The 14855-nt window shown below is 46.2% G+C and overlaps 1 protein-coding gene across 1 annotated transcript; it reads right to left on the bottom strand.

The window, feature by feature from the left end:
* Positions 1–961: 961 nt before the first annotated feature.
* Positions 962–13709, bottom strand: LOC142069145 (killer cell lectin-like receptor subfamily F member 1). Its single transcript, XM_075119561.1, has 6 exons — positions 13506–13709; positions 12455–12553; positions 5687–5857; positions 4760–4917; positions 3473–3585; positions 962–1979 (listed from the first exon to the last, which is right to left on the bottom strand). The coding sequence occupies exons 1-6, from the start codon at positions 13588–13590 to the stop codon at positions 1856–1858; spliced, it is 750 nt and encodes a 249-aa protein (XP_074975662.1). The 5' UTR covers positions 13591–13709; the 3' UTR covers positions 962–1855.
* Positions 13710–14855: the final 1146 nt, after the last annotated feature.

Below are 14855 nucleotides of genomic sequence, written 5' to 3'. Positions count from 1 at the left end.
TGTGGTTTTGTTCTGTCTTCTTCCCTGCATTCGCTTCAGCACCTCCTCAGTGCCAGCAGGGCTGTGTCCAGGCGGAAGGAAGAAAAGGGGATTTTCCAGCAGCTGGCCAACTGATTTGGTGCGGGGAAGAGTCTGAGTTGCCTGATCAACTGCAGAAGCAGCCAGCGCCAGCCAGCCTTCCCCTCCTTACCTGGGGTGGAATCTGGAGCATGGGATGGTTCAGAGCGGCCCTTAGCAATGGACTTGGAGGTGGCTTAGGTGACAAGGCAGGGGTGGGAGGAGAAATAAACGTTAAAGATAGTGACTGTAGTAACGAGGGCTCTGTATCAAGTACATTAGATTAAAAAAAAATAGAGAGATTTAGGTTAGACCTTTAGGAAAAACTTTCTAAGTGTCAGGGTAATTAACCACTGGAACGAATTACGTAGGGAGATTGTGGAGTTTCTATCATTGGAGGTTTTTAAATAACAATTTGAACAAACACCTGTCAGGGATGGTCTAGATAATACTTAGTCCTGCCTCAGTGCAGGGGACTGGACTAGATGCTCTATCGAGGTGCCTTCCAGTCCTATATTTCTGTGATTCTATCTCTGCTTCCATTTCCCCCTCCACCCCTACAATAATGGTGATCACTTGCCTTGTGTAAAGCACTGAGAAGGGCGCTACATGCTAAGGATGATGGTTATTGGGGTTTGTCACGGATCCACATGCCCAGTGCTTTAGAACAGTCCCTGGGAGGACTCCTTGGGTTCCAGACTCCCTTAGGGTCTCACTCGGTCACCAGGGTCAGCCCTTTGGCTTCACCACCTCCTTGGACTGAACCTCGAAGTCTCCAGCACCGCTGCTTCAAGCTGGGAGCTCCCTTCAGCAAGGCCACCTGAGATGGGCATCGGAGGGAGACTTGTACCCCCAAAAGGAGCCATGCACCCCTCCTTCAGCATCTGCCATGACTCCCAGCCAGAGTGGTAAAAGCAGGAGGGTTTATTAGCTATCTGGAACACAGTGTAGAGAGTCCTTGGTTAACATAGAGAAGAGAAAGCTGCAGCAAGGTCCATTCTGGTTGGCCCAGAGCCCCAGCCAAGTGGTATGTCCCCAGCTCCCACTCTGTCCTCTTTGGTCAAGTTCTCAGGCCAGTCCCACTGGGCCCCTTCTCAGTCCTTTGTTGTCCAGCTGCTCGAACACAGCTGGCTTCCTGCGGAGAGGTGGGCCATCCATGGTCCTGGGGGGTTGGCTTTGCCATTGTCTTCATGGACTTCCAGTCACATGGGCCTCACACTCGAGACAGGCGTCAGCCACCCCTGCATCGTAGCCTGCCTGAGAGTAACCAGCCCTTTTCTACCTCCTAGGTGATGATGGAGCGTACAGGGGAAACTCAGGCACGCACAGGAGTCATACAAAAATATGACAGAAAATTCTCACTGTCACAGGGGTAAGCTGAACCTTTCAGAGGACTGGGAGTAGGGTGACCAGATAACAAGTGTGAAAAATTGGGAAAGGGGGTGGGGGGTAATAGGTAGGGTGACCAGATGTCCCGTTTTTAAAGGGACAGTCCCATTTTGGGGGACTTTTTCTTATATAGGAGCCTATTACCCTCCACCTCCTGTCCTGTTTTTTCACAGTTGCTATCTGGTCACCTAGTAATAGGTGCCTATATAAGAAAAAGCCCCAAATATCAAGACTGTCCCTATAAAATCAGGACATCTGGTCACCCTAACTATGAGGAACATGTAGCTCTCTCCCGTCAGCTTTTTACCACTGGCCTTTGTTATGCAGGAGGTCAGAGTAGACAATCAGAATGGCCTTTCTATCTAGGAATCTATTATTTCTAAGGATACTGCCTCCCTACTGTCATTGCTTAGATCAGGGCAGCTTCTTTCTGACAAATCCACTTAAATTCAGCGCTGCACATTTCCGAACGCATCTGATTCCCCTTTATCACCCCACAACTGTTTCTCACAGCTGGACCAGATACCGGAAACCTGTGGAACAAAGGGGAGGGGGGAAATAATCCGTGTTAGTGTCTAGACTTCTCAAACAAAGATCCAGAGAAGAGTCTCTTTGTATTAAATCTAATGGCCTACTCAGCTGTAGGTATTCCATTATCTCTGCATTTTCCCCTGCAAGGTTATAAATGTCCCAAACCTCCCACCACGTCTGGTCTCCATGTGGGCTATTGGGGACTGAACTCACCACTCTAACCTAGAGGCGGCAGTGGGAAAGCATGTGTTGGAAGAAAGCTTGTCAGGCTCTCTGGCGAGTGTGGCTCTTTGTCTCCTCCTTGTCAGTGGCTGGGCCACAAAAGTGCCTAAAGTCCAGTCCTTTCTCTCAAGCAGTCGTGTGCATGCTTTGAGACCCGATGGTCCCATGATCAGCCTGAGAATCAAGGGGAAGTTGCCTCCCTAATAACATTCAGAATCACCTTTAATTCCTGAGAGGAGGGGACTTTACTTATTGTTAGAAGAAGCCGGAAAATTGAATTTCCATTCCATGGGATATTCCAAAAATATCGGGAGGTTTGGTGGTGGTTTTTTTGCTGTTGTTCTCAATCAGAACACAACGTTGAAATTTACAGCAAAATGAGGTTTCCAAAAATTTCGTTTTGGAAACATCTCAGACATTATCAAAATGTTTCAATCAGGTCAAAATCTTTCGACTTTTATGTTGTCATGTAATATACAATGTAATCAAATGGATGCCGCTGAAATAAACGGTTGCGATCATTTTCCATCAAAAATTGAGAAAAACCGATACAGTCACAGGCAACGTGTCAATGTCATGGAATCGGTGTTTTCTGAGATGTGGTTTTCATCTAAAAACTGCAGTCGACCTAACTACATCTCTCAAGGCTGTGAAAGATGTTGCACCCTGTGGACGTCGTTCGGTTGACCTAACCCCTGGCTGTAGATGCAGCTGGGTTGGCAGAAGAATGCCTCCATCAACCCAGCTGCTGTCTCTTGGAGAGGTGGACTAGCTACAGCAACGGGAAAACCCCCTTCCGTCCATGTAGGAAGGGCCCACAGTTTGGTGCTACAGCGTTACACCTGCTGCACGGTAGCCGCTGTAGTGTAGACGTTCCTAGAGGGAAAGCTGCTCCACTGGGCATTGTTTCCCCTGGCTCTCTGTATTATGTGTGTTCTAGTAATGCGTAGAGGCCCCAACCAACATCAGGACTCCATTGTGCTGGGCGTTTTATCTATACACTTAGCAAGAGGCAGCTCTTGCCTCCAGAGGCCTGCAATCTAAATACACAAAGCAGCCAAAGAATAATTATTCCTTAGGACAGATGGGGAGTGAAGGCCCAGAGAGTTTAAGTGACTTGTCCGAGTCACGCAGGGGGTGTGTTTGTAAATCCAGATTGCCTGAGTCCCAGTTCAAGGCCAGCCTTTCTCACCGACTCAGCAAACATCCAAAGTTACTTAATTATAAACTTTCCTCAAGACACATGAAATATTTAACAGCAAGAAACACTCACAGATTTTGGTTTAAGATGGAGCCGTCCACCCAGGTCCATTTCTCTTCTGGGGATGTAACGTTAAGCCCAATCCAAATGGGATATTTCCCTTGTGTGACGTTCTGTATGAACTGCTGTGGAGAAAAGCAGGAGTGTGAATTTAGCCTGGGGGAAAAGCAATCATTACAAAGGACACCAGAGAACTTAATCCACAATCTCTAAAGAGGCCTTCAGTTGGACCCAAAACAAGCAAGGGAATTTTTTTTTTCTATGAACCGGCATATAACACTTGTTAGGACACTAACTGCTAGGTCTCAAAATGTAATTGTAAACAGAGAATCGTCATTGAGCGGGTGTGTTTCCAATGGCATCCCACAGGGACTGCTTCTTGGCCTTAAGCTGTTGGAACATTTTTACCAAGGACCTGGAAGAAAAAATAAAATCCTCACTGATAAAGTTTACAGCAGACACAACAATTGGGGGCGCAGTAAATAATGAAGAGGAGAGGTCAAGCATCCAGAGCGATCTGGATTTCTTGGTCAACTGGGGGCAAGCCAACAGTATGTGTTTTTAATAGGGCTAAATGGAAATGTATATAGCTGAGAACAAAGAATGCAGGATGGGGCCTCTACCCTGGGAAGTCATGACGCTGAAAAAGATTTAAAGGTCATGGTGGATAATCAGCTGAACTTGAGTTCCTAGTGGGACGCTGTGACCAAAAGAGCTAATGTGATCCTGGGATGCTTAAACAGGGGAATATTGAATGGAGTAGAGAGGTTATTTTACCTCTCAATTTGGCTCTGGTGTGACCATTGCTGGAATCCTGTGTCCAGTTCTAATGCCCACAGTTCAGGAAGGATGTTGCTAAATTGCAGAGGGGTCAGAGAAGAGGCATGAGAATGATTAAAGGATTTGAAAACCTGCCTTAGAGTGATAGACTCAAGGAGCTCAGTCTATTTAGTTTAGCAAAGAGAAGGTTAAGGGATGACGTAATCATAGTCTGTAAGTACCTACATGAGAAACAGATATTTAATAATGGGCTCTTCAATCTAGCAGACAAAGGTAGAACATGATCCAATGGCTGGAAGTTGAAGCTAGACAAACTCACACTGGAAATAAGGTGTAAATTTTTAAGAGTGAGGGTAATTAACCATTGGAACAATTTACCCAGGGTCATTGTAGATTCTCCGTCACTGACAATTTTTCAACCCAGATTTAAAACAAGAGGCATTTTTCAAATGCCTGCGCAACATAGCTAGGTTGACCTACATTTTAGGTGTAGTTTGCACACTTTATTTTTTACATTACCATCTCATCCTGGTCCTGGATCACCAGGATGTGAGACCTCTTCCTTGGGCAGTCATCACGGCTCCCATTCCAGTCCTTATTCCCTTTAGAGAACCAGTAGCACTTTCCTCTGTGTGATAGCCAGTCCATGGGGCAGAGTTTGCACTCAGAGCCTCCAGCTGGGGGAAAAGGACATGGCATTCATGGGGCTGAAGACACCTCATGGTTCAACACTTTCCATGTTTAGGCACTTGACTGCGAGTCAGGTGATCTGGCTTCAATTCCCAGCTCTGCCACACATTGTACTGTGTGACCTGGGAAAAGTCACGGCAACCTGCTGTGCCTCAGTTTACCCACCTGTCATAGAGGGATAGTACTACTTTGTTCATCTGTCTTGTAAGTTCCTTGGGGCAGGGACTGTCTCACTGTGGGTCTGTGCAGCGCCCGGCACAACGGGGCCCTGATCTCAGCTGGGGCAGGGACTGTCTCTCCCTGTGTGTCTGGGCAGCGCCTGGCACAACGGGGCCCTGATCTCAGCTGGGGCAGGGACTGTCTCTCGCTGGGTGTGTGGAATGATGGCTAGACACCTGTGCCTTCATGCCATGTCCCAGCGCAGCCTCTGCCTTCTTTCTCACTCTGTTGGAGCCCATCCCTTCCCCTCTCGCTCTCCTGGGCTTTCCCCCCACTGTGGTACTGCATATACTGAGAGCTACCCTGAGTGGCCACTAGGTGTCACTGCTGCTCCCCACAGTCCCATCTGAAAACGCTTGTGGTTAACTGCACTCCTGGTACCCAAAGCAGAGAAGCTCTGGAGGGCAGGTGGGTGGTGGCACATGTGGGCCCAGGAGCAGGAAGGGACTTTCCTAGGAGGAGCTCTGACAGATGCACTAGAGCAGCCTAACGAGCTAGACAGGCGCACGGCTCAGGCATGGAAGGAGCTGAGGTTACCTGCTCTGCTGTGTGTTTGCAGATCGCACAGATTCTGTCTCAGGTGAGCAAGGACGTCCTCTGGCCTGCTGCTGCCTTCTGCTCTGTTTAAGCTTCTCCGCCCAGAATCACTGTCCGCAGGGGTGTTTGGGGGTGTTCCGGTCGGTCCTTTGTGAGAGCCGCCCTGGAAAACTTCACCACACAGCATCCGTGTGAATAGAGGTTAGAGAACTGCCCGGCATGTGTGTATAATAAAGCCCTGAATAATATGGATCCCAGTCAGTCACTTTGGAGAAAGAAACTGAACTATTAAAAAATCCAGAGGCAAATTCTATTATGTTCCTACAGTATTTAAACTCAAAAGTGAACCAAGCATGTCTCAGTGTTTACATCCCCCTTTCCTATTAGATGTAGTAATCTCTTCGGTACTTTCCCATTTCTCTCCCCTGCTTTTGTCTCTTTCCAGCTGGCCCTGCAGTTGTTTTATTTTGAATGATTTTCCCCGGGCTCAATGTGCCTCTGCCTCATTAGTTTCTTTCTTTGGCATCAGCATCTTTGCTTATGTTATCAGTAGAACTCGTCAAAAAAACCCTGACGGAACAGTATTCTGGGGGAAAATTAAGTTTCATCAACATGGAAACATTTTGCAGGAATTTGTCTGTTTCAATGACATTTTTGATGAGGAAAAAATCTAAAGGAATTGTTTTGACAGTCTCATTTTGTTTCAAATATGTTTCAATAAGGTAAAAAAAACATTTTGTTTTGACTTTATCGTTTTGATTCATTTCATTCCAACTTGTATGTTGTAGTAAATATTAATTTTCATATATTACATTTTATGTTTAATATTCAGTGTATTGTATCTGTTATTATTATTATAATGTTTCAACATAATCAAACTGACTTGATAGTTCCCAGTCCCAAAAAATTGGAATTTTTATCCAGTGGGAAATTCTGAAATTTTGGCTTTTCATTCCAATTTAGAATGAATACAAATTTCAAATGGTCAGAATTTCCCACAGAACCAAAATTCCAATTTCCAGCCAATTCTAATTATCAGTGATAGCAGCCCAGTTCTGGGAATATGGTCTATTACGTCAATTTGTTCGTCCATAGCTATTGGGGTCTGTAGCATTCAGCATAAGAACATTGTAAAGACTTAAGGCAGTTTTTCCCAAAAATGGGGGGTATGGACAGACTACTGAGTTGTTCTCCAGAGCTGCTTCTAAGCCAGTCTCTAGCTATTATCATTGTGGGGGGAACCCTAAAAACGTTGACCGAAGTGTAACTGATCCAGCAACTTCTGCCTGAGTCTGCAGAGAACCTGAAACAATTGCCCTGATATATGAACTGCCCATCCATTTTAACAGATACTGACTTACAGTCTAAAGAAAAGGAGGACTTGTGGCACCTTAGAGACTAACCAATTTATTTGAGCATAAGCTTTCGTGAGCTACAGCTCACTTCATTGGATGCATAAAGTGGAAAATACAGTAAGGAGATTTTTATACACACAGACCATGAAAAAATGGGTGTTTATCATACACATAGTAAGGAGAGGTTTCAGAGTAACAGCCGTGTTAGTCTGTATTCGCAAAAAGGAAAGGAGGACTTGTGGCACCTTAGAGACTAACCAATTTATTTGAGCATAAGCTTTCGTGAACTACAGCTCACTTCATCGGATGCATGTAGCTCACGAAAGCTCATGCTCAAATAAATTGGTTAGTCTCTAAGGTGCCACAAGTACTCCTTTTCTTTTTATTGTAAGGAGAGTGATCACTTAAGATGAGCTATTACCAGCAGGAGAATGGGGTGGGGGGAGAGAAAACCTTTTGAAGTGATAATCATAGAATCATAGAATATCAGGGTTGGAAGGGACCCCAGAAGGTCATCTAGTCCAACCCCCTGCTCAAAGCAGGACCAATTCCCAGTTAAATCATCCCAGCCAGGGCTTTGTCAAGCCTGACCTTAAAAACCTCTAAGGAAGGAGATTCTACCACCTCCCTAGGTAACGCATTCCAGTGTTTCACCACCCTCTTAGTGAAAAAGTTTTTCCTAATGTCCAATCTAAACCTCCCCCACTGCAACTTGAGACCATTACTCCTCGTTCTGTCATCTGCTACAATTGAGAACAGTCTAGAGCCATCCTCTTTGGAACCCCCTTTTAGGTAGTTGAAAGCAGCTATCAAATCCCCCCTCATTCTTCTCTTCTGCAGGCTAAACAATCCCAGCTCCCTCAGCCTCTCCTCATAACTCATGTGTTCCAGTCCCCTAATCATTTTTGTTGCCCTTCGCTGGACTCTCTCCAATTTATCCACATCCTTCTTGAAGTGTGGGGCCCAAAACTGGACACAGTACTCCAGATGAGGCCTCACCAATGTCGAATAGAGGGGAACGATCACGTCCCTCGATCTGCTCGCTATGCCCCTACTTATACATCCCAAAATGCCATTGGCCTTCTTGGCAACAAGGGCACACTGCTGACTCATATCCAGCTTCTCGTCCACTGTCACCCCTAGGTCCTTTTCCGCAGAACTGCTGCCTAGCCATTCGGTCCCTAGTCTGTAGCTGTGCATTGGGTTCTTCCGTCCTAAGTGCAGGACCCTGCACTTATCCTTATTGAACCTCATCAGATTTCTTTTGGCCCAATCCTCCAATTTGTCTAGGTCTTTCTGTATCCTATCCCTCCCCTCCAGCGTATCTACCACTCCTCCCAGTTTAGTATCATCCGCAAATTTGCTGAGAGTGCAATCCACACCATCCTCCAGATCATTTATGAAGATATTGAACAAAACCGGCCCCAGGACTGACCCTTGGGGTACTCCACTTGATACCGGCTGCCAACTAGATATGGAGCCATTGATCACTACCCGTTGAGCCCTACAATCTAGCCAGCTTTCTACCCACCTTGTAGTGCATTCATCCAGCCCATACTTCCTTAACTTGCTGACAAGAAGACTGTGGGAGACTGTGTCAAAAGCTTTGCTAAAGTCAAGAAACAATACATCCACTGCTTTCCCTTCATCCACAGAACCAGTAATCTCATCATAAAAGGCGATTAGATTAGTCAGGCATGACCTTCCCTTGGTGAATCCATGCTGGCTGTTCCTGATCACTTTCCTCTCATGCAAGTGCTTCAGGATTGATTCTTTGAGGACCTGCTCCATGATTTTTCCAGGGACTGAAGTGAGGCTGACTGGCCTGTAGTTCCCAGGATCCTCCTTCTTCCCTTTTTTAAAGATTGGCACTACATTAGCCTTTTTCCAGTCATCCGGGACTTCCCCGGTTCGCCACGAGTTTTCAAAGATAATGGCCAATGGCTCTGCAATCACAGCCGCCAGTTCCTTCAGCACTCTCGGATGCAACTCGTCCGGCCCCATGGACTTGTGCACGTCCAGCTTTTCTAAATAATCCCTAACCACCTCTATCTCCACAGAGGGCTGGCCATCTCTTCCCCATTTTGTGATGCCCAGCGTAGCAGTCTGGGAGCTGACCTTGTTAGTGAAAACAGAGGCAAAAAAAGCATTGAGTACATTAGCTTTTTCCACATCCTCTGTCACTAGTTTGCCTCCCTCATTCAGTAAGGGGCCCACACATTCCTTGGCTTTCTTCTTGTTGCCAACATACCTGAAGAAACCCTTCTTGTTACTCTTGACATCTCTGGCTAGCTGCAGCTCCAGGTGCGATTTGGCCCTCCTGATAACATTCCTACATGCCCGAGCAATATTTTTATACTCTTCCCTGGTCATATGTCCAACCTTCCACTTCTTGTAGGAAGAAGGTGGGCCATTTCCAGCATATTTCCAGGAGCAAACAAGAACGTCTGAGGAACAGTGTGGGGGGGGGTACACAAGGGGAACTAGTTTTACTTTGTATAATGACTCAACCACTCCCAGTCTCTATTCAAGCCTAAGTTAATTGTATCCAATTTGCAAATTAATTCCAATTCAGCAGTCTCTCGTTGGAGTCTGTTCTTATAGTCTATGAGTCTCAGGCCAGAACGGACCATCACGATCGTCTAGTCTGGCCTCCTGCACATTGCAGGCCACAGAATTTGTATACTAATTATGATACTTTAAATGTCCACTTTGCTAGCTATTTCACTGTGCAACATGGAGTGTGAAAAAGGAGAAGGAAGATCATATTTTGAAGAAACTCCAGCCGATAGGACCAGAAGCAGGGACTGCTGCAGTGAGGGGAGGAGAATAACTGGGGAATAGCAGGCTAGGAATGGGGAATAAGAGGCTAGGTGGCAGTTACAGTGGATCATAAATAGAATATGAGTCAACAATGCGATGCAGTTGCAAAAAAGGCTACTATCATCCTGGGGTGTATTAACAGGAGTATCATATGGACAATAAAGGAGGTCTTTGTCCCGCTCTATTCGGCACTGGTGAGGCCTCACCTGGAAGACTGTGTCCAATTCTGGATGCCACACTTTAGGGGACAGATGGACAAATTGGAGAGAGCCCAGAGGAGAGCAACAAAAACGATCAACGATTTAGAAAATCTGACCTAAGAGATAAGGCTAAAAAACCTGGACCTGCTTAACCTTGAGAAAAGCAGACTGAGCAGGGACCTGACAACAGTCTTCAAATCTGTTCAGGGCTGTTATAAAGAGGAGAGTGATCAATTGTTCTCCATGTCCACTGAAGGCAGGATGAGAAGTAATGGGCTGAATCTGTAGCAAGGGCAATTCGGGTTCGATATTCGGAAGAACTTTCTAACTGTAAGAGAAGTTGAACTCCGGAACAGGCTTCCAAGAGAGTCCTCATCACTGGAGGTGTTTAAGGACAGGTTGGACAAATGCCTGTCAGGGATGGTCTAGGGGTATTTGGTCCTGCCTCGTTGCAGAGGGCTGGACTTGATGACGCTTATTCCCCAGTTTGTAGCTGTGCATTTGATTTTTTTTTTCTTCCTAAGTATAGCAATGTGCGCTTGTCTTTATTGAATTTCATCATCTCAGCATCAGACCAATTCTCCAATTTGTCAAGGTTGTTTTGAATTCTGATCCTGGCCTCCAAACTGCATACTCTGCACTCCATTGTCCAAAGTCACTAATTACTTCTGAAAAGTGTGGTCTCGGGTCTCACAGGGGAGGAAAAACACTCTTCAAAATGTAGAAAAATGGGATTGTAAATCGAGCTGGTAGAAAATGTTCTTTTTTATTAAAAATTCAAAAATATAAAAAGTCTGTTTTCACACTAGACATATTTTGTTGTATAAAATTTGTCCTGTTTTTTGAAGACCACAGAGCCTCTTGTGTAAGACACAACAGGAGAGTATCAAAAATTGACATGCACATTCATCGTATCAAGGAGTCGGATTAAAAACACCTTGGGGCAACATATTACAACCTGCGCCAATCAAAATCTACACTGTGAGAAACCAGAAACTGAAATAATTTTGACAAATGGAAAAAAGCCCAACCGTATTTTCACAAACAGAACAAAGCACTGGAAACATTTCAGTGAAAATGTTTGTACAACTGACAAGTTGCCCGAACCAAAAAATTGTTTCCAGATAGACAAGATTTTTTTTTAATGAAAAACATGGTTCACAAGAGTTTGACCAGCTTTCATTGTAAATGGTCTAACGGTCAAGAGAGCCCAGACTAGATTTAAAGGTGATTGTCTTTTTAAGGACCCTAATCAGGAAACCACTGAAGTACATCCTTAATTTCAAAAGCCTACGCAGGTGTTTACCTGAACTGGGGCCTACCCATTTCCTGCTCGGGGCCATTTCTTCATGATGTTACTAGCGCTGTGGTAACTGAATATAGGACAGCAGTTCTCAAACCGTAACCCATGATGAACCAGTGAGCTCTTGTTGGTAGTAAAAACTGGCCACATAGGGCTAATCTCCTTGCTTTTACCTGCTAAATTCCTTTACACAATAGCAACAATTACATTATTTTCCTAATGTGACTCTTTCCACGTAAGCAATAGTTGTCATTGGCACAGGGATTATAAATATAAGAGATTCTGTTATGTGGACCAGTGAATCTGTAATCCTCGCTTCCCGCAGCTTCAATTGGCCGGGAACGGCAAACTGCGGCCACGGGGAGTTGCGGGCGGCTGGGCCTGCAGACGGTCAGTGTAAACAAACTGTCTCGCGGTCTGCCAGCGGATTACCCTGATGGGCCGTGTATGGGCCGCCGGTTGCCCACCACTCGTCCACGCTGTGGTGCACAGCTCCATGTGTCAGGGCAAGGTTCTGGCAGGGAGGAGGCAGTGGGGTGAGGCTCAGTAGCAGGGAATTGCCAGAGACTTTCCCCACTGATGGAGTCTTTCCCTGCCACGCGTAAAGTCTCCACAGCAGGGAGCTGCCGGAGCCTTTCACTGCTCACTTCCCATTGCCAGAGTCTTTCCCCACTTCTGAATCTTCCCCTTTGGTGGCGAAAGACTCTGGCAGTGGGACGCTACACTGTAAAAACAGAAATGTAGATGGGGGAGACACTGCTTGGGTGAGTAGAGAGCTGTGTGTGTAGGGTGCATACCTGAGTACGTACCCACAGAGTTCAGTGTGTCTTAACCCTATTCGCCTAAGCAGTGCCTCACCATCTACACTGCTATTTACACCCAAGTTAGGGGGGGCATGTGGTGTACGTACTCTACACACCCCCGAAAAGAGTGTGCAGTGTAGATGGACCTTCACAGGTGGACTGCGCCATGGAAAAATTTGAGAATCCCCGGTTGATTAATAAGAAAATAGTTAAGCTGAATTACTAAGGCATAAGAAACTTCACAACCCGCATATTTATGAAACAGACGGGATCCAGACACTTACCGAGGATAGTCAGAATGATCACGGCTAATGTCAGAATGATGCAAAGAGCCCCCAAAATTCCTAGCATGCATTTGAAGCACTGGGAACTCAAAGGAGAATCTGTAAAAAATGCAAAGTTTGGTGAGACGGCTTCAACCTTATCTTTGTCTTTTAAAATATGGTCTCACGTTATGTCATGAGGCATCGTTAGATAATCTCCGTAATGCAATACAAACGGATATTTCTAATGCAACCCTACATGCGGTAATTTACAGTACAGTTGCATAGCCAGGCTTGGCTTGATTTTCAGAAAGCCCTGAGCACCCGCCCTCTGAACCCTCTACAGATTATCAAGATCCTTCTTGAATTGTAGATATCGGAACTGGACACAGTATTCTAGCAGCAGTCACATCAGTGCCAAATACAGAGGTAAAAAACCCTCTCTACTCCTACTCAATATTTTCTCCTGTTTAGGGATCCAAGAATCACCTTCGCGGTCGGTTGCAGCCCCACACTGGGAGCTCCCGTTCAGCTGGTCGGGAATTTGTCAACAAACCTGGTTTTGTCGGAAAATGCCGATTCCTCAAAACTTCTCATGGAAGCGTGTCAGTTCCACAAAAGTTTGCTCGGGTTCAGAGGTGGTTCTGTCATTTCCCCTGGGGTGTGGGGGAGCCAGACTGAAGTCCCTGCTATATCAAAGGATCTTATTTTTGTTCTGCTGCAGAATTAAAACAAATGTCGAGACCGCTACATTTTTCAAAAAGTGGAATTCCTGTTGTCCAGTCAGCCCTAAAAATCAGCAGCTTTGAAAGCCAGAGCCTATGGGAATTGAATGTCCAAATCCCATTTATTTTGATTCAGTTTGGGTGTCCAGATCTCTTAGGCAGCATTACAAATCTCAACCATCAGGTGCAAAATATCCATTTCTGAATGGGAACAGGGAATGTCTGGTCACGGGGTCAAAGAAAAGCCTGTCCGATATTCAGCAGAATAATGGCACTCTGCACTTATGCTCTTCACTCATTCTCTCCTTGCGACATGCTCCTGAAGCATACCCATCTAACTTCCATACCTTGGATCCTCCCTGGTGACAGGCGGATGGTGGTTTTCTCCTGGGATCGGAGGTTTAATACCGTGTAACCTTCTTCATCCTGCATCTTCCAGGCTTGCCCAGAAAACGACGAGAAAAGAAGAAACCAAGGACCCTCCACAGACTCGCCCTGTCCGACTGAGGGCTCAAGGCTGCAGAGGAAGTGCTAGCCCCATCTCGAGCCGTCAAACCACAGAGTTGACGCAGATGCAAGAGGCCGGCCAGCCTGCTAGCGAGCTGCACAGCTTGGCACTTTGAAAGGGCAAGAGGATTAGAGCCTGGGTCAGAACATAACCCTAAGTGAGGGAACCTGTAAAGGGAGTAATCACAGGGCAAAACTGGACCTGATGCCCTGAAATAAGTCACAGGGAAGTTGAACAGCCAAGGCACTGGGGGGCTACACTGGAGTCTGTGCCCACGCCCTGCTGTGCCTCTCAGCAATAAGAAACACATCCCTAAACATGCAATAAACAACGTCACGGGCCCAATCCCCTGGTGGTGTAAACTGGTATAGCTCTTCTGAAGTCAATAAAGCATCACTGATTCACACCAGCTGGGATCTGGCCCCACTGAATCCAGTGGAGCTACGGCCAATTGACACCAGCTGCGGGATCTGGCCCCATTGAGTTCAATGGAGCTACGGCCGATTCACACCAGCTGGGGGATCTGGCCCCCAAAAATGTTGGTTTGAAAACACAGTGATCATAGAATATCAGGGTTGGAAAGGAGATCATCTAGTCCAACCCCCTGCTCAAAGCAGGACCAATCCCCAATTTTTGCCCCAGATCCCTAAATGGCCCCCTCAAGGATTGAACTCACAACCCTGGGTTTAGCAGACCAACTGAGCTATCCCTCTCCTGTACACTGATGAACGTGACCGTGTTAGACCAAAATCTTGCAAACACGGAAGCATTTGCTGAGCACAGGTGAGTTGTTTGCCGTGACTGGTTGGACTGTGAGCTCTTCGGGGCTGTCTTTTACTGATGTCTCTTTGGACAGCACCCAGCACACTGGAGCCATATTATGACTGGGCCTGGGGCCTGGCATTATGGGCCTGGTAGAACTGTGCTGCCATAATGCAAATAAAAATAATAGCCAAATGGGAGTCAGTAGGGCTACTTCTGTGCGTAAAGTTAGCCACGTACATAAACGTTTGCAGGACTGGGGCCTCTTAAGGAACGTTGCATTTGCTGCAATTGCTCGGTGGATTTTAAAAGATCGGTATGATTCCCGGACACGACCTATCGTGCCAAAGTTTGTTTTGGATGGGAAAGACCTTGTTAAATGTCTGATCTATCTTTCGAGTGGTGCATTCGTCTTCTGGTCAGGTGT

Source organism: Caretta caretta, chromosome 14 (assembly GCF_965140235.1).
Source record: "Caretta caretta isolate rCarCar2 chromosome 14, rCarCar1.hap1, whole genome shotgun sequence".
Lineage (NCBI taxonomy): Eukaryota > Metazoa > Chordata > Testudines > Cheloniidae > Caretta > Caretta caretta.
Note: the sequence above shows the minus strand (reverse complement) of the source record. Positions and strands in the feature narration are given on the sequence as shown.